General features: G+C 34.4%; 1 protein-coding gene across 2 annotated transcripts in view; it reads right to left on the reverse strand.

Annotated features, from left to right (window-relative positions):
- Positions 1–24,761, reverse strand: part of LOC134722191 (uncharacterized) — a 102,739-nt gene that overhangs the window by 35,280 nt on the left and 42,698 nt on the right. For both annotated transcript variants that reach the window (XM_063585774.1, XM_063585775.1), the window contains exons 35-56: positions 20,640–24,671; positions 19,642–19,756; positions 17,763–17,908; positions 16,367–16,496; positions 14,737–14,930; positions 13,878–13,992; positions 13,265–13,431; positions 12,623–12,737; positions 12,162–12,343; positions 11,500–11,614; positions 10,876–11,039; positions 9,494–9,608; positions 6,857–7,044; positions 6,201–6,312; positions 5,703–5,902; positions 5,399–5,513; positions 3,963–4,198; positions 3,080–3,364; positions 2,647–2,764; positions 2,069–2,286; positions 1,107–1,221; positions 534–817 (exon numbers count right to left, since the gene is read on the reverse strand). In XM_063585774.1, the coding sequence (XP_063441844.1) occupies positions 534–817; positions 1,107–1,221; positions 2,069–2,286; positions 2,647–2,764; positions 3,080–3,364; positions 3,963–4,198; positions 5,399–5,513; positions 5,703–5,902; positions 6,201–6,312; positions 6,857–7,044; positions 9,494–9,608; positions 10,876–11,039; positions 11,500–11,614; positions 12,162–12,343; positions 12,623–12,737; positions 13,265–13,431; positions 13,878–13,992; positions 14,737–14,930; positions 16,367–16,496; positions 17,763–17,908; positions 19,642–19,756; positions 20,640–24,671 (7,461 nt within the window). The remainder of the gene's footprint in view (positions 1–533; positions 818–1,106; positions 1,222–2,068; positions 2,287–2,646; positions 2,765–3,079; positions 3,365–3,962; positions 4,199–5,398; positions 5,514–5,702; positions 5,903–6,200; positions 6,313–6,856; positions 7,045–9,493; positions 9,609–10,875; positions 11,040–11,499; positions 11,615–12,161; positions 12,344–12,622; positions 12,738–13,264; positions 13,432–13,877; positions 13,993–14,736; positions 14,931–16,366; positions 16,497–17,762; positions 17,909–19,641; positions 19,757–20,639; positions 24,672–24,761) is intronic.

The following is a 24,761-nucleotide window of genomic DNA, read 5'->3' on the forward strand; positions in this document are numbered from 1 at the left end:
GACGTAATGCGCGTCTGGCGTATAAAATTATAATCCTGGTACTTTTGATAACTATTTACTGACATTTTCGAGTGGCTAAGTGCAAAATGTAGGTGTTAATTGTAAAGTGACAGTTATTATAAATTGTAGGGTAATTGATCAACGTTCAAATATCTGATGACAATTCATGGTGTGATTTTAAAGTGATTGTGTTTGGCTCAAACTTTTTATGATAAATGAGTGCAAATTCCTGGTGTTAGTTGATGATAAACTTAAAACAAGTCTTGTAAAAATAAACTCTAAATTGAAAATATAAGAAAGTTAGATTAAAAATAGGTTGACTTTGGATTAGTGCTGTTCAGACTTGGTTGACAAAAGTACTAAATGTATTCTAGAACAAGTTCAGACAGTCTAGGAATATTAAGTATATTCAATTCAAATTTAGAATAGTACTGTATAAACCAGTACAGATGAGTACAAATACTCATTTTAGATTTTTACTGGGTTGTTTTCAATGTAATGTAAGGATTTACACATATACAACGTTTACTTACTACTGATGCCAGTGATTTGATTTGGTTTGATGGGGTATCCTCCTCCTGGGATTCCTCCAGTTGTGTTTTGAGTGGGGTTAGGATTGATTTGAATAACAGGTACAAGACTTGTTGGAGCTGGTGTTGGTATCACACCTATCTTAGTTGGTGCTGGAGTTGGCACAAGCTGAGGATCTGGGTTGATGGTACCAAATCCAGGCACATCACAACTAATAACTGGACAACATTGTCCTGGTACCATGTTCTTTTTACAGTATGACGGTAATGCTGGGTAGGATGGACACCTTAAATAATGTTATAATAAATTAAGTCATATCACACAAACCTAATGATTTGGATAAAATTTTAGTTTGCCTTACAAAAGAAAATTGGATTTTTAAAGTATAAAATTTTCAGACTTTTCACACAGTTTGGACTATAAGTATCAGTTCTTCACTTTTGGTCAAATATAAATCACATCTTGACAAAGAAATACTACATTTTGCAAATGGATATTCAAGCTGAGAAAATACTGAAAAAATTACCCTTACTGGTTACTTGTATTTATTTTAAGTCATATATATACAATCATACTTGGATATACATCTGTACAGTCCCTTTGGTCCATTCAAACAGGTACACACATAATCACACCCGTCATCCCAAGAGGCTCCCTGCTTGTAAACTTTGTTCTTATATATGCAGGCATCTATAAAATATAATCAAAAGTTTAGATTGAAAATTCCCAAAACCAATAAATTCTGACATTCAAAATGTATATTTCTCATTTTTATTTTATATTGTGTATTGGTTTGATGTGTTTTATCTTTTGATTTTGACATTTGATAAGGGACTTTCCATTTTGAATTTTCCCTAAAGTTCAGTTTTTTTGTGATTTTACTTTTTGTAAATAGTTAACCATGTAGCAAATATCATAAACAGATATTATTGAAAAATAAAAGTCTATCCTATTGAACCTGCCAACATTACTTTTTTGTATGTAACCATAGGTTTCAAAAGACACTTTTTTAATCTTATTAAACAAAACATTTGCCTTCTATATAAATCCATTTTATTTTTGCAAAAACTTTAATTTGAAAAGAAATGGTGTGTTTTGGCCTACTGGCACTGCTTTTATTAGTTAACTACATATTTTTTCAAGCAGCACATTTAATAAAGATATACAAACTTTTCAATGAATAAAAGTCCATAAGATTTTTATTTTGATATAATACTTTAGTCTCTAATTGTTTAAATAACTGTCCATCTTCTCAACACAATTTTTAGGAAAAATTGGCAGTATCATTACTAGTACATATGCAAAATGTTATCAAACTTACATTAGCTAAATTTGGTACTTATACATCCATGGATTTGAAATGTTTGGCCTTAAGCGTTCCTAATAAAGGTAAAACCAGAAAAGCGCTTCAAACGCATAAATGTATTAATCATGTTGTAATGTAATAAATGGCAGAATGACTGTTATATCTAATAGTTTCTCAGTTTATCATACAAAATAATTATCCTAAAAAACATAAAAATCTTAAAACCCTTACCTCTGGTACCCTGTATAGCATTAGGATTCTGACTGGATCCAGAGAATACAGAATGAGTTCCTATAGGAACCAGATTAAACTTGTTTGGTGGAAGTGTTCCTGTGATTGTATTTCCAGTGATTGGAGTATAGGTGCCACAGTCTGGTACCTCACAACAGGAATCTGTTGGGTCTGGTTTTAATGTACAGATTGATGGCAAGTTGGAGTAAGCTTTACATCTGACAATATACAAATATTACATTGTCTTCTCAGAGATGTCAGAAAGTTTATTTTTTAAGATTAGTAAAACTTTAATTCATTGATACAGAACTTCCAATTCTATAACACCTATCCAATCTGATGATCAATGTTATTTACATATATGTGTTCATAAAATATATTTCAAAATAAAAAACATGAAAAACTTTCAAATTCATACCAAAGAAGTACAAAATTTTATAATTTGTGTATTTTCCTGATGGTAAACAATTCATTTGTTTTGGATAAATATCAAGTGTAACAAGGGATGACAATTCTTACTGATGCACATCCTTAGAACAGTGTCATAATAAATAAATAATTGTTGAATGATAATTTACCTTGCTGTACAGTTATAGAAGTTGGTAACAGTGTCTTTACATTCACATGTATAATCACAAGCATCATACCATTTTGAGCCCTTAGAGTGTTGTGAGCCATCAATGTAGACACATACATCTGCAATAGTTAAAATCAATAATAAGGCACATATTTGTCAGTTCAGTAAGCAAAACCATACACAAACTATAATGAGATGTAGGTTTTTTTTCTACTGCAAGGATTCACACAGACGTTGATTCACCAGAGGGAGTTTAATTCTTTCATTAAAGTTTCTTTTATATACACTTAACACTATGGAAAGAACAAAGTAATATATTAACATAATATTGAGTTATAAATCCTATAGTAATTGAATCTTGAAGGTATAGATGATAACTCAAATAAACATTTTATCAATGTTTCATTTCATCAAATTGCTATAAATGTACTTACTGTTTGGTCTCTGAGTAACAATACCAGGAGTTGTTTTGATTGGTAAGGTGGTTGTGGTTGGTGGTGGTGTCAGCGTTGGATTGAAGTCACATTTGGCAACTTGACAGCAGTTGTCTTTAGGATCTTGCTCGTAGTGGCATTGAGGTGGAAGATAGAAATATTTAGGGCATCTGTCATCACATTTATATAAACCTCTGCTTGCATCCTCACAGGTACAGATAAAGTTACAACCATCATTCCATTTCTGTCCTTGTTGATATACTCTCTGTTTGTATACACAGTAATCTGTAACAGAAATTAATACAATATTAAATATACAATATACAGCTTTAAATCTTTAATAAAAACTGACTATTTTAAAACTGAAATGAGGTCCTGGAATCACTGTTGATTTCTTTTAGTTAATCTAATCCTTTTTAGGTATTATTGTGAAACTTCCTGTACATTGTAATATTATAGTTATTCTACACAATATTGATAATTATTTTAGTCCTAAAGACAAATTTATCTTCCAAACTGTCTTAAACCATAAGTACAAAATTGCAATTTGTTTGGAATGACACTATATGTTTCAGATAATTACATTGCATCCTTGCATTAACTAGTAATGTAAATTCAGAAATTATTGTGTGCATTTATTATTGCGATTTTGTCATTTTAGACTTAAATGCGATTTTAATTTTTACGATTTTGAGAAAAATCCTGTTAAAATCATATAAAATATTTCAAAATGTGAGTTTAAATTATTGCGTTTTCAACTCAGTCGCATTTTTCACAATGATAAAAACCTCGCATTAATTTCTGAATTTACAGTATATAAGATCAATAGGTTCCCTCCTTATTTAATTTTACCCTGGATAGTATCATATCTAGAAATACTTACTAATCTGACCACCAGTAATTGTACCAGGTTGACCTGGTTGTAAGGCAGTTCCAGTGTGTGATCCTTTCACTGGAGTAGGAACAACAAGAGGCATACGAGTGGTGGTCTGACCAGGAGATGGGGACACCATTGGTGCTGGTGTGGGGTACTTGTTACAGTCTGGTATCAGACAACAACCATCCTTAGGATCCGCCTTCAGTGTACAGGAAGATGGAAGGTTAGTGTAACTGTTACATCTAAAAAAAACACAAGAACATTTATTACCATATGATATCTATGACTATTAATACTGAAGGCTTGGAAAAATCACTGTCTTGATTCAAAGGCTCAATTAGTAGATTAAATATATAAGCATATGACAAATAGGCAATACTGGTGTTGTTATATTCAAGGTTAAGAAGACCTTTAATTGTGTACTTTTAACAAATTGTGATTTAGATGGAGATTTGTCTTATTGGCAGGCAAACCACATCTTCCTATAACTATTACAGGGTGACTTGTTAGTGTTCCAATACTTGTCCACGTCACAGTATCTGGCGAGTTACTTATTTAGAACAGGTTTGTTTATGATTTATTCCTTTCTTCATAAAATAACATTTCTTTGAGAGTAGCTATACATCAGACTATGTATTATAAAACTTAAATAAATAGAAGTTTTAAATTGATATTAAAAAGAATAAAGAATTAAGAATAGAACAAACACTATACGAATGGTTGAAGTTAGTTTTGTGTCAATGCATTTTTAGTTTTATAAAGAATTATACTGCTAAATTTGCCAAAAAAAAACACAAAAAAATTCATTGGTTTCTCTAATTTCAAAAAAAGAAATTTCCTCAGTCATGGTGGTTGTAGCCCTTATGGCAAGATGCATTTTAAAATTACACTCAATTTCTATACAGCTTTTTATTCCAAGTTCCTAATGGGTATAAATTATAAACTCATGACCTCTATTGCATGTTATATAATTTTTAATTTGGAACTTTGTACCTTTAACTGTTTGGAAAAAAAACCTATACATTCGGACTTCTTTTGAACTGAATTTTAATGTTCTACATTGGTTGCATTTTTGCGCCTGTCCCAAGTCAGGAGCCTCTGGCCTTTGTTAGTCTTTTTATTTAATTTTAGTTTCTTGTGTACAATTTGGAAATTAGTATGGCGTTCATTATCACTGAACTAGTATATATTTAGGGGCCAGCTGAAGGACGCCTCCGGTGCGGGAATTTCTTGCTACATTGAAGACCTGTTGGTGACCTTCTACTGTTGTTTTTTTATTTGGTCGGGTTGTTGTCTCTTTGACACATTCCCCATTTCCATTCTCAATTTTATTATTTTTTATGTGTGATCATTAGGTTTGAACCTATGATGAGAAATGCATTTATCCAAATTTGGCATTTGCATTTCAAGATAACATTGGTAGAACTTTAACATTATAATACCTTTGTGTACAGGAGTATATTCCTTTAGATACATCTTCACATCTACACTGAAGATTACATCCGTCTTTCCAAGTCTGTCCCTGTGTATAGTATACACCTTTGTAAGCACAGAATCCTGTAATGAGATTTTAAACAATAATCATAATGAATTCATTCTATGGTATCATAAATCTTTGACACATTTATGTGAAAATCTATTTCTCCCAATTTGCTTATTAAGGACAAGTAAACCTTAATAAGAAGCCTGACACGAACAAATAAAAAAACTTATGTTACAATTGATAGAATGAGTTGACTGACATACCTGTCTGAGGTGGTATTGTGCCTGGTGGTGAGTTTGTTGATTGTGGTACTGGAGTTGGTCCCATGTTTGGTCCTGGTGTAGGTATACCATTAGGGAAAGGTGTAGGATTTTTGAAGTCACAGTATGGTACTTGACAGCACTTGTCATTAGGATCAGAAACTAAAACACACTCTTTTGGTATATTTGTGTATTTGGTGCATCTGTTAATACAAAATCAAATATATACCTGGTGAATTTGTAATCAAGTTGATAAAGAAGCAAAATATTTCTAGTTTTAAGAAGGCATTTTAGCATACGCCCCCTTTTTTTTAAAATCAAATTTTCATTCAGACAGAAGACTTTGATGTTGTCATTGTCCAGTTAAATTCATTTGTCAAGCAAATTTCACGATAAGATAAATAATGCCTTTTACAAAGATGTATGTATGAATCTATCAATGTATATCAACTAGTGTCTATTCTCCTGTACATCAAAATATATCTCTATCCAGTTATGTACCTGTCGATACATCTATAGAATCCAGAGTTACCATCCATACAGGTACATTTATAATCACACTGGTCGTTAAATCTTTGACTTGGTTGGTACAGCTGACCTTTGTACTGACAACCTACAAGAGAACATGTACAAATAATTATCTTAAACTTTAATCCAAGATCAATGGTCACACATAAAACACATTTCTATCACGATGAAGTGGATAGTCACAATATTTGATACATGCATAATTTACATATGTATACTTATAACAACACAGGTACAGAATTTTTCGCACACTATCTATACTTATTTGTGCAATTCAAGTCATTATAAAAATAATGAAAGAAGTGGTTATTTAAAGTTTCAGAATCAGTCCTATTCTTTATAACATCCCTTTTCTTGTTTTCCTGTTATTTTTCATACATATAATATGCCTTTTATATTTCATTTTCTAAACTTTACTTGATATCATAGCTTTTTTGTTTTATTGATCTTTCTCTTGTTAACAACATTCCATTTTCTAGTTGCTTTTATTTCTGAAATTTTGATATTTCCTTTTCTTGATATTATGTTTCAATTCTTTTTTAATTCAACATTTTAGTCATTTCATGTTATTCTTATACGTTTAATTTTCCTTGTTTATCTCTCCTGAAATTTCAGAATTATTTCTTTACCTATTAAGTTAGGTACTTTTCCAGTTCCAGTTATAATACCAGGCTGAGGCATTTGTGGTGTGATAACTCCTGGTGTAGGAGGGATACTTGGTACAACAATAGGACAGTATGGTACTTCACAGCATGATGGGTCTTTAGGATCTGGTTTTAAAGAGCAACCAGCTGGTACATTAGAATACTTAGAACATCTGAAATTAAAAAAATACACAATTAGCTTTTAATTGTCCCATGTATCATAAAATCCAGGCAACCCATAATTAATGACTTTATTTAAAAATACAAGTTACAAAACTGTGTTTGCAAATCTGTTATTGTAAAGTTCTGAGGTTTAAATAGACAATCAAATGTTTTTTTTAAGATGATTTTGCTCAATGTCAAAAATTTCAATGATGTTGAACATACAGCATATGCATGTATAGTCGCCGTCATGTAAAATTAGCACCATGTTTTTTGTCAAAAAAATATTAAATATCAGCTGTGTTTATTCAAGATCATGTTTTTCATTTAGCGAAGTAAAATCCTGTCCAAATATCCACTACTGTCCTACCTTTTATTGTGTTTGCACTGAATAATCCTGACCTTCACATTTTACAAGATTATTTACATTGTAAAATTGACATCTTAATTTCTATGAGGATCCCCTATTCTATAACATTCGTTACTCTCCAGTAATATCATTGTCATTGATGATACAATTTCCCACACTTTTAACAGAAAGATGACAAAAAGCTCAGAGGGACACAAGAAAATGGAGAGCATGTGGAACTCAACGGCAACACTTCCGGTAATAACAATGTCAGATTCCACCATACAAAGTAATCTTGGATTATGTAAAGGTCAGGATTATACAGTGCAAACACAACAAAAGGTAGGACTATAGTGGATATTTGGACAGGATTTTTCTTAAACTAATTGAAAAACATGATCTTTGTAAACACGGTCGAATTTTAAGAAAATTTTGACAAAAAACATGGTGCCAATTATACGTGACAGTGAATATAGATCTGGTTTTCAATTGAAAAATATATAAATAAAATCTTCTATTGTTTATTAAGTGTTTGTACTATATGTGCTGGGTAATTGGCAATTTATTATATATACATATATCCAACTGTAAGTGACTGTTAGTGACTATTAGTGACTTTAAGTGACTGTTAGTGACTGATATAATTTGGTGCAATCATTTTGTTTTTGCAAAATGGAATAGTTTAGTCTGAGGTAATACATGATCAATCTACTCAATCAACAAGCAATAGAATTACAAATAAAAGCATTTGATTTTTGTTATTCATCTAAATGAATTTAACTTTAAAAATAGTAAACCAACATAAAACAAGTAAATTAATAATCAAATCTTCTGATTAGTCAAAAATAAATCAAAAAAGTTCTGAACTCTGAGAAAAAATCAAAATAGAAAGTCCCTAATAAAATGCCAAAAGTAAAAGCTCAAACCATCAAACTAATGGATAACAACTGTCATATAGTTATCAACGGTAACCGGATTGTAATTTAATATGCAATGTGATCATTTGGTCTTCATAAGACTCGTCAGTGACGCTCAGATCAAAACAGTTATAAAGCTAAACAAGTACAAAGTTAAAGAGCATTGAGGACCCAAAATTCCAAAACGTTGTGCCATATATGGCTAAGGTCATCTATACCTAGGATATGAAAATCCTTACTTTTTTTTCGAAAAAAATCAAAGTTTTAAAGGAAAACAAGAAGGTATCCATAGTATACGGATGCCCCACTTGGCTTTAATTTTTCTATGTTTAGAGGAACATGAAATTGGCCTCAATTTTCAAATTTATCTAATTAATTTCAACTGATCAAGTCATTAAAAACTCTCCTATTCAAGCTTAAATATGAGAAATCTAACATTTTTCAGATGGTTTTTTGTAAAATACAAAAGTGGCCGCATCCCTGTTCATCCTCAACCTTTATATATGTTATGTATTATCATCAAATACAACTTACATTTCATTATTATGAATGATCAGGAATGTGGCCACTTTCATTTAAGACGGAAACCGTCTAAAATTTAACTAAATTGCTAAAATTGTAAAAGATTTCAGTAATTTAGCATGACTTAATGATGCTAATACCCGATATATGTGCATTGTATTGTCAAAAACAGCTCATATTTATGTAGCAGAATCATTCTACTTTCGAACAAATAGTTTAACGATTGCATTTTCACAATTTTGTAAAACTGCTATATTTTGGGGCCAAAAAGGTCTCTTACTAAACCTACTCCTTTATAGGCTCAATAAAAATCAATTAAAAAGACCCCCATAATAATTACTAAAACATGTATATTAAGCAATTTAAAAACAAGAATGTGTCTATAGTATATGGATGCCCCACTCGCACTATCATTTTCCATGTTCAGTGGACTTTGAAATTGGGGTAATAACTTTAATTTGGCATTTTAATTAGGAAGATCATATCATAGGAAACAGGAGTACTAAATATCAAGTTGATTAGACTTCAACTTCATCAAAAACTACCTTGACCAAAAACTTTAACCTGAAGCGGGACAGACAAACAGACAAATGAAGGCACAGACCAGAAAATATAATGCCCTTCTACTATCAGAGGCATGAAAATAAAAAAAGTTTTAAAGATATAGATTACCTTGGTTGACATCTATAATATCCTGTTGAAGCATCTTCACAGACACAGACCGAGTTACATCCATCATACCATTGCTGACTTTGTTTGTATAATTGTCCATTGTATAAACATAAATCTATAAATAAAACACAACATTATAACCACAAACACAGAGAAAGAGTTACAACCATTATACCATTGCTGACTTTGTTTGTATAATTGTCCATTGTATAAACATAAATCTATAAATAAAACACAACATTATAACCACAAACACACAGTGAGAATTACATCCATCATACCATTGCTGACTTTTTTTTGTATAATTGTCCATTGTATAAACATCAATCTATAAATAAAACACAACATTATAACCACAAACACACAGTGAGAATTACATCCATCATACCATTGCTGACTTTGTTTGTATAATTGTCCATTGTATAAACATAAATCTATAAATAAAACACAACATTATAACCACAAACACACAGACCGAGATACATCCATCATACCATTGCTGACTTTGTTTGTATAATTGTCCATTGTATAAACATAAATCTATAAATAAAGCACAACATTATAACCACAAACACACAGTGAGAATTACATCCATCATACCATTGCTGACTTTGTTTGTATAATTGTCCATTGTATAAACATAAATCTATAAATAAAACACAACATTATAACCACAAACACACAGACCGAGTTACATCCATCATACCATTGCTGACTTTGTTTGTATAATTGTCCATTGTATAAACACAAATCTATAAATAAAACACAACATTATAACCACAAACACACAGACCGAGTTACATCCATCATACCATTGCTGACTTTGTTTGTATAATTGTCCATTGTATAAACATAAATCTATAAATAAAGCACAACATTATAACCACAAACACACAGACCGAGTTACATCCATTATACCATTGCTGACTTTGTTTGTATAATTGTCCATTTTATAAACATAAATCTATGAATAAAGCACAGCAAAATAACAATCATATTAATCTAACATTAATGTGTCCTTAGTACATGGATGCCCAATCAGCATTATCATTATCTATATGTTCAGTTGACTGTAAAAATGGGGTAAAATGTCTAAGTTGGCATTAAAATAAGAAAGATCATATCATAGGGAATATGTGTACTAAGTTTTAAGTTGATTGGACTTAACTTCATCAACAACTTTAACATGAAGTGGGACAGACGGACAAATGAACCAATAAACAAACTAACAGAAGATAGGACACACAGACCAGAAAACATAATGTCCATAAATGAAGCATAGAAATAGGTTAAGAAATTAGAAAACCTTTGCTTGTTTGAAAGTTTCTATCTACAAGACAAGAATGTTGTTCTATAAGATCTGAGGACTGGTTTATACTAACCTTTAGGTTTTGGTCCAGCTGTTGGTACCAGTCCAGAAGGTCCAGGGGTTGGTACTTGGGTGGTGCCATACTGTGTAGGTGTACAGTATGACATCTGACAACATTTATTATTTGGATCTTGTGTCATTGAGCAGTATGCTGGCAGTGGTGGGTATCTTGGACATCTGAAGAAAACATTTCATATAACCCAATGAAACTGTATAAATATAAATCAACTTTTATAAGAATGTTTTTTGTGAATGGTCTACAAACATAATGGAGAGTAAATATTTTCTTCTGTTTCAATCATATATATAACCCTCTCTTAGTTATATAAATTGACAGTGTATTTTTTAAAACAAGATACCTGCATGATGATTGTGGCCAAGTTTGGTTTCAGAGAAGATTTTTGTAAAAGTTAACAGAAGAGGGAGGACAGACAACGACAATGATGACAGATGCCAAATGCTGAGTAAAGTTTACTTGCCCAGTTTAGCAAGGTGAGCTAAAAAGTTATAATAATAACAAATTATTCATTGCTAAAAACAGATCCATATCGATATCTTAATAAAGAAACCTGAAATATGCATATAAAAGTAATTTTCATTTTTAAATATGTTGCCCAAGGATGTTTGTATAACTTACTTGTCTGTACATGAGAATCGTCCTGAGCTGGCATCCACACACTCACATGAGTAAGTACAACCATCATTCCAAGTCTGTCCTTGTTTGTATATACCACCTTTGTATACACACACATCTGAGCACAAGAAATCGAGACCATTTAGATAGGTAAGGTAATTTGTAGTGTTTCATTTTTGTGGCTGTACTTAGAATATATACATAAAACATGTATTATAAATGAACAGAAAGTTGTTTAGCAATGTATAATTAAAAAGTGATGATAGTGAAAAGACATTACACAGTATAACATGCTCACATGAAGCTTTCTACCCAAGTACCAAGTTTCAGGCATTAAACATTCAGGAGCTGTAGATTATATCCCAGATAAAAATAGACAAAATTTCAAAGATGGAAATACCTTCATACCTCCTTATTCTAAAATTGCAGCAGCAACTCAGGAGGTCGTGAAATTTAAGGTGTTTAAAACAAGCAATTGTGTTGGTTGTACTATACAATTATTGGAAAATTTACCTTGTGGTAAAACATGAATTGATTCAAGACGACCATTTAATATGAGAACAGTTTGCATTATAAAAAGTATGCATCAGGTTGTGATTTTCATTCAAAAAAAAATAATAAAAACCAACAACATTTTTTTAGTATAAAAAATGTCTACTACTCACCTCTCTTGCCAATAACAGGAGGATTGAGTTGTGGCTGTATAAATACAGTTCCCTTAGTACCATTGACTACCTGTGTAGGAATAGTGGCGTTAGGACTGATACATGATGGAACCTCACAACATGGGTCTTTTGGATCTGTTACATATGTACAGCTTGAAGGCAGTGCTGGGTAGATTGGACATCTGAAAGAGAATGCAAAGACATGTAGGGTATATATTTCAATAAGACTGCTACTAATTATAACAGTAGAAATACATGTGGAAATATATGAAACATTCAAAAATTGTTTTTTCAAAATCATATCTTTGAAGACTCATGAGATATTTTTCATTATTTTCTATAGGTACTTCATAAATCAATATGACATTCTTTTCCTAATCTGAATGGTTTGGTTTATATGTAAAGTAATTTAATAATATGATGTAGAATAAGATTCATTAAGCAATTTAGGTTTTCAGTACCTTTCATTACAATTAATGAGTCCAGATTTAGCATCATCACATCTACATGTCATATCACAACCTGACTGCCATGTCTGTCCTTGTCTGTATAATATACCATTGTAAATACAGAAATCTGAAAAGAGACAAATACGTAGAGTCAATGGCACCTCTAATGTATACTGTCTGTAACAAATAGTTGTGTTTTGGATAAGGAGTTAGTGAATACCTAGTTTCCTATAGTATGCCAGAATTGGGTTCGATGTTTTCCATATATGAAGAATATCAACATAAAATACTACTGTAATATTTGTGTAGAAGGCCATACTTTGAGTGATAATGGTTTACTTTTTACACATTGTGACTTGGATGGAGGGTTGTCTCATTGGCACTCATACCACACCTTCTTATTTATTTATCTTTCTCCTCAGCATTTACTTACAAAGGACACATTCATGTCATTAATATGGTATGTAACAGATTAAATAATTATCCTTTAAAACTATCAGCTATGTTTCACTCTCTAAATCTTTGATGTAGATTTGTATTGCTCCTCCTGATAAACTCACTGTTTGTTGAATTATACTAGCAAATCAGTAATATCTATCTTTAAATGAAAGAACCACCATTTCGAGTCCCACTTATTTTACTATTAATACTAACCTACAGTAGGTGCTGTTGTTGGTCCCTGTGATGGTGGAGACACAGTAGATGGACCTAGGTATGGAGCAGCTGTTGGTACCAGTCCACAAACTGGTTTCTCACAACAAGGATTTTGTGAATCGTATACCATCTGACAGGTGGGTGGTAGATTTGGATATCTCTTGCATCTAATGGTAAAGAAATAATTATTTTACAAAAAATCTAATTTATGCTATCAGTTTGACATTCTAAATAATTCAATTTTAAGTGATTGCAATTAGATTTATCATAGATTTAATGCAGTCAGTTCATCAACATATAGAAAAATTCAAAGCAAACAGGAAGTAGGTATCTGACAGTTCTGAAAAGTATTCGTACAGTAACATTACAATTTTATCTGTCAAGCTGTTGACAAAATATGGAGTTATTCCGTTCTGTTGTTCGTCTGTTTCTTCACTTTTTAAATGGTAACTAAGGTATATTCTCCAGCAGAGGATGCAAAAAATAAAGTTTTAAAATTTATATCAAACCTATAAAAGATAAACACAAAATACAAAACATAGGGAAACAGATAATAAACCCTGTTGATCCACATGCACATCAAACTTTTGTATTTGAAATAAATTATGCATACTTGTCTGTACACTGGAACTGTCCCATTTTACCATCAACACATTCACAATCAAACGAACAACCATCCTGCCACTTCTGTCCCTGAGTGTACTGTTTACCCTTGTATACACATACAGCTACAATGAGATAATCAACTTTGAGTTTTACGCTATAAAGTTCTATTTAATACTGTATTAAAGTAGTATGTAGACTTATACACACACAAAGTACTAGAATTATTTTATTTCCTAACAAATTGTGGTTATCAAAATGAAAGTTATAGGAAGCAGTATGTGCTTTTCCTTAGTCAGGAGCCTGTAATTCAGTTTGTGGTTTGTTGCTGTATATATATATATTTCTTTTATTCATTGTTTTAAAAATTAATCAGGTGGTAAGTTTCTTATTTTTATTAATTGACATTTCTCATTTCAGTCAATTTATAACTGACTACACAGTATGGGTTATGTTCATTGTTGAAGTTCATACACCTATAGTTGTAAATTTAGTAGTTTGTTCTCTAGTAGAAAGTTGTCTCATTGACAATCATACCAAATCTTCTTTATAGCATTATATTCAATGATGAGTTTAAAATTGTTTACTAGGTAGAAAAGCATCTTCAATGAACATACAAGAAACTAGATCTTTGATAATGACCTCTCCTGTTCAGCTACAATATTTGAATGACACATTGTATCAGTTCAGGGTTACCTTTAAACATGAGGTGATTAAAGTTTTGAACGACCTTGACTGGTTTACAGCCTTCGCAAGTTTGGCCAATTCTACAATAAAGTTACCTTTTGGGGCAATTCTAGGTTTACCTGAAAATACAATGGATGGGAGCAGAGTACCAGTAATGGGTTACCTTTATACATTAGACTTACCCTTTGGAGCTATTGTAGGTTTACCCGGTACAACAGTGGGTGGAGGAAGAGTACCAGTACCAGTAATGGTTCCCTGTACACCTTGGATATTTGTTGTATTTTTGTTGTTGCAGTCAGGAGCTTGACAACATTGTGGGTCTCTACTATCAGGTACCATAACACAGTTAGGGCCTAAGTTAGAGTACTTAGCACATCTGAAACATATATAAACAAGTCAAGTAAACTATACTGTAACACAGTTAGGGCCTAGTTTAGAGTACTTGGCAAATCTGAAATATATATGAGCAAGATAAGTAAACTATACTGTAACACAGTTAGGCCCTAGGTTAAAGTACTTGGCACATCTGAAATATATATAGACAAAATAAGTAAACTATTCTGTAACACAGTTAGGGCATAGGTTAGAGTACTTGGCTCATCTGATATATATATATATAAAAACAAGATAAGTAAACTATACTGTTACACAGTTAGGCCCTAGGTTAGAGTACTTGGCAAATCTGATATATATATAAAAACAAGATAAGTAAACTATACTGTAACACAGTTAGGCCCTAGGTTAGAGTACTTGGCACATCTGAAATATATATAAAACAAGATAAGTAAACTATACTGTTACGCAGTTAGGCCCTAGGTTAGAGTATTTGGCAAATCTGATATATATATAAAAACAAGATAAGTCAACTATACTCTTACACAGTTAGGCCCTAGGTTAGAGTACTTGGCAAATCTGATATATATATAAAAACAAGATAAGTAAACTATACTGTAACACAGTTAGGCCCTAGGTTAGAGTACTTGGCAACTCTGATATATATATAAAAACAAGATAAGTAAACTATACTGTAACACAGTTAGGCCCTAGGTTAGAGTACCTGGCAAATCTGAAATATATATAAGCAAGGTAGGTACACCATACTGTTTTTTTCATTATTGAGGCTAACAAAAGTAATCTTTAAATGTAAATGCAATTCAATTAGGTAAAGGTGGTCTATTTTTCTTCATTCTTTTTTTTTTAAATTTGAGAGTTGATAACTTCTTGAAAAAGTAAATATAACAAGATAACTCTGAAATGGTAAGTGGCTAACTAAACAAATCCAGTTCTGTTTGCAAGTTTTGCCTCTAAGCTTTGTGTGTTAGTTTCATAAAATATGGATAAGGAACACTTGAAGTTAGAGTGCAGAAACTAAAAAAAAACAATTTTGAAGTTATGAAGGGGCATAACTCTTTAGTCTTGAGGTAATTCAAACCTTGTCTAAAAATTTAAGTTTTTTGCATTGTGTTCAAGTTTAAAATTTTGGATAAGAAAACTCAAGTGTAAGTGGTGTCTGGAAACAAAGATTCTTTTAATTACAGCCTAAGAGTGAAGAAACTCATATGGGACCGACCATGAAATGTCAAGGGTAACACTTATTGCCCCCTTGCCATAGCAACAGGAGCATAAACAAAGAAACTAAAATCACCACTTTAATTTGGATACCCAATGTTTTAAGAGGTCTGCAAATTTGCAAAAGCAAACTTTGTTCTTCCCATATTACCTCAAATTTAACATGTTCATTATTTGGAGACTTAGAAAATTGCTACAATACAGATTCTATCTTTAAAACAAAAAATACCCATAAAAAATTACCTGTCTTGACAGCTATAGAATCCCATCTTAGCATCTTGACATACACATACTTTGTCACAGTCATCATACCATTTCTGTCCCTGGGTGTATACATTACCCTTGTATAAACAAGCATTAATGTCAGGCTTGGCTACAAGTAAAATATAAAAATAATGTTATCACATAGATGCCAATTCCCTTCAGTTGCATTCAGTTAAAAAGTATTAACCTTTACCATGCTGTGAGTGTCATATGACATGCTCACCTAAACCACCGGTATTTGGTTCCAATGGCTCTCCATACTTTTGGAGGTCAACTTTATGATACTTATTTCAAAAGGAGTAGGTCCGGTAATGACCGATTTTGGCCTCAAATTTCAGTTTCATTTGACAAAAGATTTTGACCACTTTTTAAACACTGAAGTGTCTATTTCATTTGATTCAATTATTGTTTGTGAAAGATTTTAACTCTTTTAGTCATTAAAAACGATCAGATTTAAGCTAAAATATGAAAAATCTACCAAATATGCGAAAAAATGTCACTTTTCAGATAGTTTTTGTCAAAAATGAAAGTGGCCGCATCCGTGTTCATCCTAAATCTTTATATATGTTATGTATTATCATCAAATACAACTTCCATTTCAATATTTTGGATGAACACGAATGCGGCCACTTTCGTTTTACACGGAAACCGTCTAAAATTTAACTAAAATGCTGGAATTGTGAAGATTTCAGTAAATTAGCATGACTTAATGGTGCTAGTACTCAATATATGTGCATTGTATTGTCAAAAACAGCCAATATTTATGTAGCAGAACCATTCTACTATCCAATAAAAAACTAAAAGTTTACATTTTAACAATTTTGTAAAACTGCTATATTTTGGGGCCAAAAAGGGCTCTTACCGAACCTACTTCTTTATGCATGTTTTCTCAACCTGAGGCTATCTATTGTCATGTTTCTCATGTTTGAGTTGAGTTTTGAGCTCAAATATGAACTTTGAAAATTGAAATCAGATAAAACTATATTTTGTGCAGGGGTGGGCTTCCCTTCGGAGTCTTTTACAGGAAGTGCATAGGCTTAAAACATTAAAAAAAATAGTGCAAACCTGTAGGTATATAACTTCTGATTGTAATCATTATTTAGATAAAGCATAGGACATGACTACTTCCTGTTTCATCTCCAGTTGAATTAAAAAATTGTGTATTTTTTGTCCAAATGACCTTCTTTCAGACTGCTATACCCAGATCAGTTTCACTCCCACCTAAGAACTGTTGGGGCAAATATTTTCACTTGGGTCCACTTTACATGCCGACTACAGCTTGATACCTATATCAGCATCAGTCTTCTGGGTCAAGAAATAGGACGATTAATTGCCAACATTGCTGTTTTTTTGCATATAATGACCTATAACTCACCTGTAACAGGAGGTATTTGTGTACTAGGACCTAGATATGGTGCAGGTGTTGGTGTGGGCTGTGCACAGGAAGGAACCATACAACATGAATCTTTAGGATCAATGGTGAGTCGACAGCTGGCTGGGACATCTGTGTAGGTTGGACACCTGTAATGGAGAATGCATGCATCATTGTGGCGAATAAGTTAAATTGACTTTACATTGAATTAAATGCTGATTTGTTCTGTTTAAAAAAAATTCTAGATTCTAAAAAACAGTCATACAAAGAAATGGTTGGCACAATGATATAAACCAAAACTGTACAAATTTGCTGTTGTTTTTGATAAAGAGGCTATTTAGTTTCACAATACATATCTATCAATTCTTACACTTTTGAAGACTTGATTGTCAGTCAAATTTGTCTCACATCATAGATGCCAACCCCCTTTTGACACAATCAGTAACAATCTATCAAATTTTCAGTAATTTTGAAAAGTTTTCAGTAAACATTCAAAAACGTGCATTTACCAAAAAAAATACCGACGAGTGGTGCAAAATAATGTGCACTTATATGTTATCTATAGTATGTATTCCATTAATTAATTATTCAGATGTTCTCAACTCGCACATTTCATTTTGTCAAAGAGAAGTAGAGAAAGTAGAGAAAGGGGGGGCTTAACTTCATGAAATGCAAATTTGCCTCTATGGAAGTCAGTCAGTTACCAAACAATAGGTCAATTACTCCTGAGAAACTGGAAGCATTACATTGGCGTTTTTTAAATACTGAACTAGGCAGGTAAAGAAATGATAAAAAACATGTTTTACAAAATTGAACGGCAATGACTGGGAATCCGTAACTATTCGATTTTGACCATAATAGTGTAGTTTTGATCACAAAATTGGAAAAATTACGGAAAAATCATAATGGTTGGCATCTATATTACATTTTAAACAATCAATCCAATTTCTAATCATTTCAAGCTATTTAAAAATAAAAATGTCTGCACAAAGTATGATCATATCTAAAAAAGGAATCATCAATTCTATTAAAACTACATACAGTGTGGACTATAAATGGGACAACATCCCTAATGCGCCTTGAAATGAGGAACTCAAAAGTCACGTGTAAAGAAAAAATCTCTGTGTAGTGATATTGGACATGTTTCTATTTTTAACAAATGACTGCACTTAATTATTTGTGGTGATTAGGTAAGTAGAGGAACATAGAATAAATGTGTAAAAACTATGGAGCTATTGAATGTGTTCAAAGTATTAAATTTTCAAAGAACTTATTGTGTTAAAAAGGGGATATTTTACCACAAGGAGCCACATCACAAACGGATGTTCGGGGTTTGCTAATTTACGGAAAAAGTAATCTCACTTCGTACCCCGAAAATTTAACCACATATGTGAAAATGTCACAGCTTCGAAACGAGCTATCATACATATCCAAGTTTACGATATGGACTGAGCTACAGGAAAAAACGTAACCATTATCGCCTATGGAAAAACAATTAAATATATTGAGCCAAATAGAATGAAATGTTACCTTTCTTAACATTGATAGCTGCCTGTCATATCATCCATACATTCACATTTGTACTGAGGCATGGACTATAAATAGAATGATATGTTACCTTTCTTTACATTGATAGCTGCCTGTCATATCATCCATACATTCACATTTGTACTGAGGCATGGACTATAAATATAATTATATATTACCTTTCTTTACATTGATAGCTGCCTGTCATATCATCCATACATTCACATTTGTACTGAGGCATGGACTATAAATAGAATGATATGTTACCTTTCTTTACATTGATAGCTGCCTGTCATATCATCCATACATTCACATTTGTACTGAGGCATGGACTATAAATAGAATTATATATTACCTTTCTTTACATTGATAGCTGCCTGTCATATCATCCATACATTCACATTTGTACTGACATCCATCCTCCCATTTATCTCCCTTCTTATATGATACACCTTTGTACATACACGACTCTGAAAAAAACATGTCAATAAATTACGTATAGAATTATAAAACAGTAAAACATCACTTTTTACAATCTAAAAAGGGTCTTTGCTTTGATCATTGTTGAAGGCCGTACTGTGACCTATAGTTGTTAATGTTTGTGTCATTTTGGTCTTTTGTGGATAGTTGTCTCATTGGCAATCATACCACATCTTTTTTATATTTACCATGAGAATAGGTGACATCAGGATATTTACTAAGAGAATAGGTGACATTAGGGTCTTTACCAGAAGAATAGGTGACATTAGGGTTTTAACCAAAATAATAGGTGACATCAGGGTCTTTACCATAAGAATAGGTGATATTTATATAGTCTTTACTATGAGAAAAGGTGACATTAGGGTCTTAACCATGATAAAAGGTGACATAATGTCTTTACTATAAAATGGGTGACATCAGACTTTAACATGAGAAAAGGTGACATTAAGGTCTTTACCATGAGAAAAGGTGACATAAGGGTCTTTACTATGGGAATAGGTGACATAGAGTTTTTACCATATGAATAGGTGACATTATGGTCTTTTTCCAAGAGAATAGGTGACATTATTTATTTGGTTTATTGATTGATGTTTTAATTATTTCCATTGTCTTTTTGTAGTATTTTTTTTACTTTGAATGATATATACTGTTTAAAAGTAGTGGTGATCCTATGATTATTTAACAACATTAAAACAAACATTATTTAACCAACAACATATAGTCTTTTAAGAAAAATTAAGAAATTAAAAAATGATAAATAACTATATTTTTCCATTTTCAGTTATAGTTCAATGAGACAAAGATGTATGCCAAAGGATACCAAAATATGTGTTATAGCCCATTTACTGTTCCCCAACTTTTTAAAATACCTACTTCCATTTACTCCAACACCTTGGCCTGTGATGATACCAGGTATGGCTGTAGGTATTAAATAAGGCTTCTTGGTTGGAGCATTGGTTGGTCCAGGTGTTGGTATCAATCCTTGTGGGAAGGGAAGGTAAGGAGGCAATGTTGGTGCCTTCCCAGGTGCATACGTTTGGCCTGGATACTGAGTTGGTACTTTCCCTGGTGGATATGTGTAACCTGGTCCTGGAGTCAAATATGGACCTAATGTTGGCAGTAGATCAGGTGGGAATGGTTTATATGGTGACAATGTTGGAGCCAGACCTGGTGGATATGTCTGACCTGGATATTGTGTTGGTACTTTCCCTGGTGGATATGTGTAACCTGGTCCTGGTGTCAGATATGGTGATAAAGTTGGCAACAAACCTGTTGGGAAAGGTTTGTATGGTGACAATGTTGGCTCCTTTCCAGGTTGGTAGGTCTGTCCTGCAAACTGAGTTGGGACCTTTCCTGGAGGATATGTGTAGCCTGGTCCTGGTGTTATGTAGGGTGATAATGTAGGCCTGAGACCTGGTGGGAATGTTTGATATGGAGACAAAGTTGGAATCTCTCCTGGGAAAGTTGTTGGTGGTACTTTTCCTGGTGGGTAAGTGTAACCTGGTCCTGGTGTTGCATAGGGACCAAGGGTTGGAAATAAATCTGGTGGGAATGGTTTGTTAGGAGACAGTGTTGGTATCTCTCCAGGGAAACTAGTTGGTGGTACTTTGCCTGGTGGATATGTGTAACCTGGTCCTGGTGTTCTATAAGGTGAGGCAGTTGGTATCAGCCCTGGTGGGAATGGTTTGAACGGCGGCAGTGTTGGAATCTGTCCTGGATATTGTGTCGCTGGGACCTTTCCGGGCGGGTATGTATAGCCTGGTCCTGGTGTCAGATATGGTGATGCTGTTGGATAGAGATCTAATGGGAAAGGTTTGTATGGAGGTAATGTTGGTATCTCTCCTGGATAACTCGTTGGTGGTACTTTGCCTGGTGGGTAAGTGTAGCCTGGTCCTGGTGTTCTATAAGGCGAAACAGTTGGTATCAAATCTGGTGGGAACGGTTGATATGGGGGCAATGTTGGAATCTCGCCTGGGAATCTGGTTGGTGGAACTTTTCCTGGTGGGTATGTGTAACCTGGTCCTGGTGTTAAATAAGGTGACAATGTTGGTTGGAGGCCTGGTGGGAAAGTTTGATATGGTGCCAGAGTTGGTTCCTTCCCAGGTTGGTATGTCTGTCCTGGGTATTGTGTTGGTACTCTGCCAGGAGGATATGTGTATCCTAGTCCTGGTGTAATGTATGGAAATAGTGTTGGTAACAGACCTGGAGGATATGGTTTGTTAGGTGCCAGTGTCGGAGCCAGACCTGGTGGATATGTCTGACCTGGATACTGTGTAGGTACTTTCCCTGGAGGATACGTTACTCCTGGTCCAGGTGTGAGGTATGGTGAAGTGGTTGGAATTAATCCTTGTGGAAATGGTTGGTATGGTGGCAATGTTGGAATCTGTCCTGGATACTGAGTTGGTGGGACCTTTCCTGGTGGGTATGTATAACCTGGACCTGGAGTCAGGTATGGAGATAATGTTGGTCCAAGTCCTGGTGGGAATGGTTTGTATGGAGCTAATGTTGGAATTTCTCCAGGGAAATTTGTTGGTGGTACTTTGCCTGGTGGGTAAGTGTAGCCAGGTCCTGGTGTGAAATAAGGTCTGATTGTTGGTAATAGATCTGGTGGGAAAGTCTGATATGGTGCTAGTGTTGGTTCCATTCCTGGTTTGAAAGTTTGTCCAGCATACTGTGTTGGGACTTTTCCTGGAGGATAAGTGTAGCCTGGTCCTGGTGTTATATATGGCGCTTTTGTTGGTAACAGATCTAGTGGGAATGGTTGGTATGGTGGCAATGTTGGAATCTCTCCTGGGAACTTGGTTGGTGGAACCTTTCCTGGTGGGTATGTGTACCCTGGTCCTGGTGTCAGATAAGGTGACAGAGTTGGTCCTAATCCTTGGGGGAATGGACTCCAAGGTGGCAGGGTTGGTGCTTTCCCAGGTGCAAATGTCTGGCCTGGATATTGAGTTGGTACTTTTCCTGGTGGGTAGGTGTAGCCAGGTCCTGGTGTAAAGTATGGAGCTACTGTTGGTAGTAAATCTGGAGGGAAAGTTTGATATGGTGCCAATGTTGGTTCCATTCCTGGTTTGAATGTTTGTCCAGGATATTGTGTTGGGACTTTTCCAGGTGGGTATGTGTAGCCTGGTCCTGGTGTCAAATATGGTGAAGCTGTTGGCAACAAATCTAGTGGGAACGGCTGATACGGTGGCAATGTTGGAATTTGTCCTGGATACTGTGTTGGTGGAACTTTTCCTGGTGGATATGTGTAGCCTGGTCCCGGTGTGCGGTATGGTGATAAGGTTGGTCCAAGTCCTGGTGGGAAAGTCTGGTATGGTGCTAGAGTTGGTTCCTTTCCTGGGGCAAAAGTTTGTCCTGGATACTGAGTGGGAACCTTCCCTGGTGGGTATGTATAGCCTGGTCCTGGAGTGAAATATGGTCTAATTGTTGGGAGAAGACCTGGAGGAAAAGGCTTGTTGGGGGACAATGTTGGTTCTTTCCCAGGTTGGAATGTTTGGCCTGGATACTGAGTTGGGACTTTTCCTGGAGGATAAGTGTAGCCTGGGCCTGGTGTCAGGTATGGTGCTACTGTTGGTAACATTCCTGGTGGAAATGGTTTGAATGGCGACAAAGTTGGTATCTCTCCAGGGAAACTGGTTGGTGGAACTTTCCCTGGTGGGTATGTGTAGCCTGGTCCTGGTGTCAAGTACGGTGAAGCTGTTGGCAACAAATCTGTTGGGAAAGGTTTGTATGGTGGCAATGTTGGAATCTCTCCTGGAAAATTGGTTGGTGGTACTTTTCCGGGTGGGTAGGTGTAACCTGGTCCTGGAGTTCTATATGGACTTAATGTTGGTAACAAATAGCTAGGGTATGGAAGATTAGGTGCCAATGTTGGTTCCTTGCCAGGTTGGTATGTCTGTCCTGGGTATTGAGTTGGTACTTTGCCTGGTGGATAGGTAACTCCTGGTCCTGGTGTTAGATATGGAGACATTGTTGGCCTGAGACCAGGAGGGAATGTCTGATATGGTGCTAATGTTGGTTCCTTTCCTGGTTGGAAGGTCTGTCCAGGATACTGTGTTGGCACTTTCCCTGGTGGATATGTGTAATCTGGTCCAGGGGTTAATAATGGTGACAATGTTGGCAATAATCCTGTAGGGAATGGTTTATATGGTGGCAATGTTGGTTCCTTTCCTGGTTTGAAGGTCTGTCCAGGATACTGTGTTGGTACTTTTCCTTGTGGATATGTATACCCTGGTCCTGGTGTCAGATATGGAGAAATGGTTGGACCCAGTCCTGGTGGGAATGGCTTATATGGTGCTAGTGTTGGTATTTCTCCAGGATACCTGGTTGGAGGTACCTGTCCAGGGGGATAAGTATATCCTGGTCCTGGTGTTAAATAAGGTGATAGTGTTGGTCCAAGTCCTGGTGGAAATGGTTTATTTGGTTCCAACGTAGGTATCTGTCCTGGAGGGAAAGTCTGACCTGGAAACTGTGTAGGTATCTTATAACCCTGAGGATATGTGTAGCCATAGCCTGGTGTCAAATAGGGTGCCTGTGTTGGCAACAAACCTGGTGGGAAAGGTTTATTAGGTGCTAATGTCGGTGCCTGTCCTGGTTTATATGTTTGACCTGGATACTGAGTTGGCACTTTTCCTGGTGGGTAGGTATACCCTGGTCCTGGGGTAATGTAAGGTGGCTGTGTTGGCATGAGGTCTGGTGGGAATGGTTTAAATGGTGGTAAAGTTGGTATCTCTCCAGGGAAACTGGTTGGTGGAACCTTTCCAGGTGGATATGTGTAGCCTGGTCCTGGTGTCAAGTATGGTCCCATTGTTGGTAGAAGATTTGGTGGGAAAGGTTTATATGGTGACAGAGTTGGTTCTTTGCCTGGTTGGAAGGTCTGTCCTGGGAACTGTGTTGGTACTCTCCCTGAAAATACATTAACCATATGTTAAGCATGATTTTATTGCATATCTTTATCATATGTTGCCATTTACAAAATTCTTTACTTCTAGTGTA

This window comes from Mytilus trossulus, chromosome 6, assembly GCF_036588685.1.
Source record: "Mytilus trossulus isolate FHL-02 chromosome 6, PNRI_Mtr1.1.1.hap1, whole genome shotgun sequence".
Classification (NCBI taxonomy): domain Eukaryota; kingdom Metazoa; phylum Mollusca; class Bivalvia; order Mytilida; family Mytilidae; genus Mytilus; species Mytilus trossulus.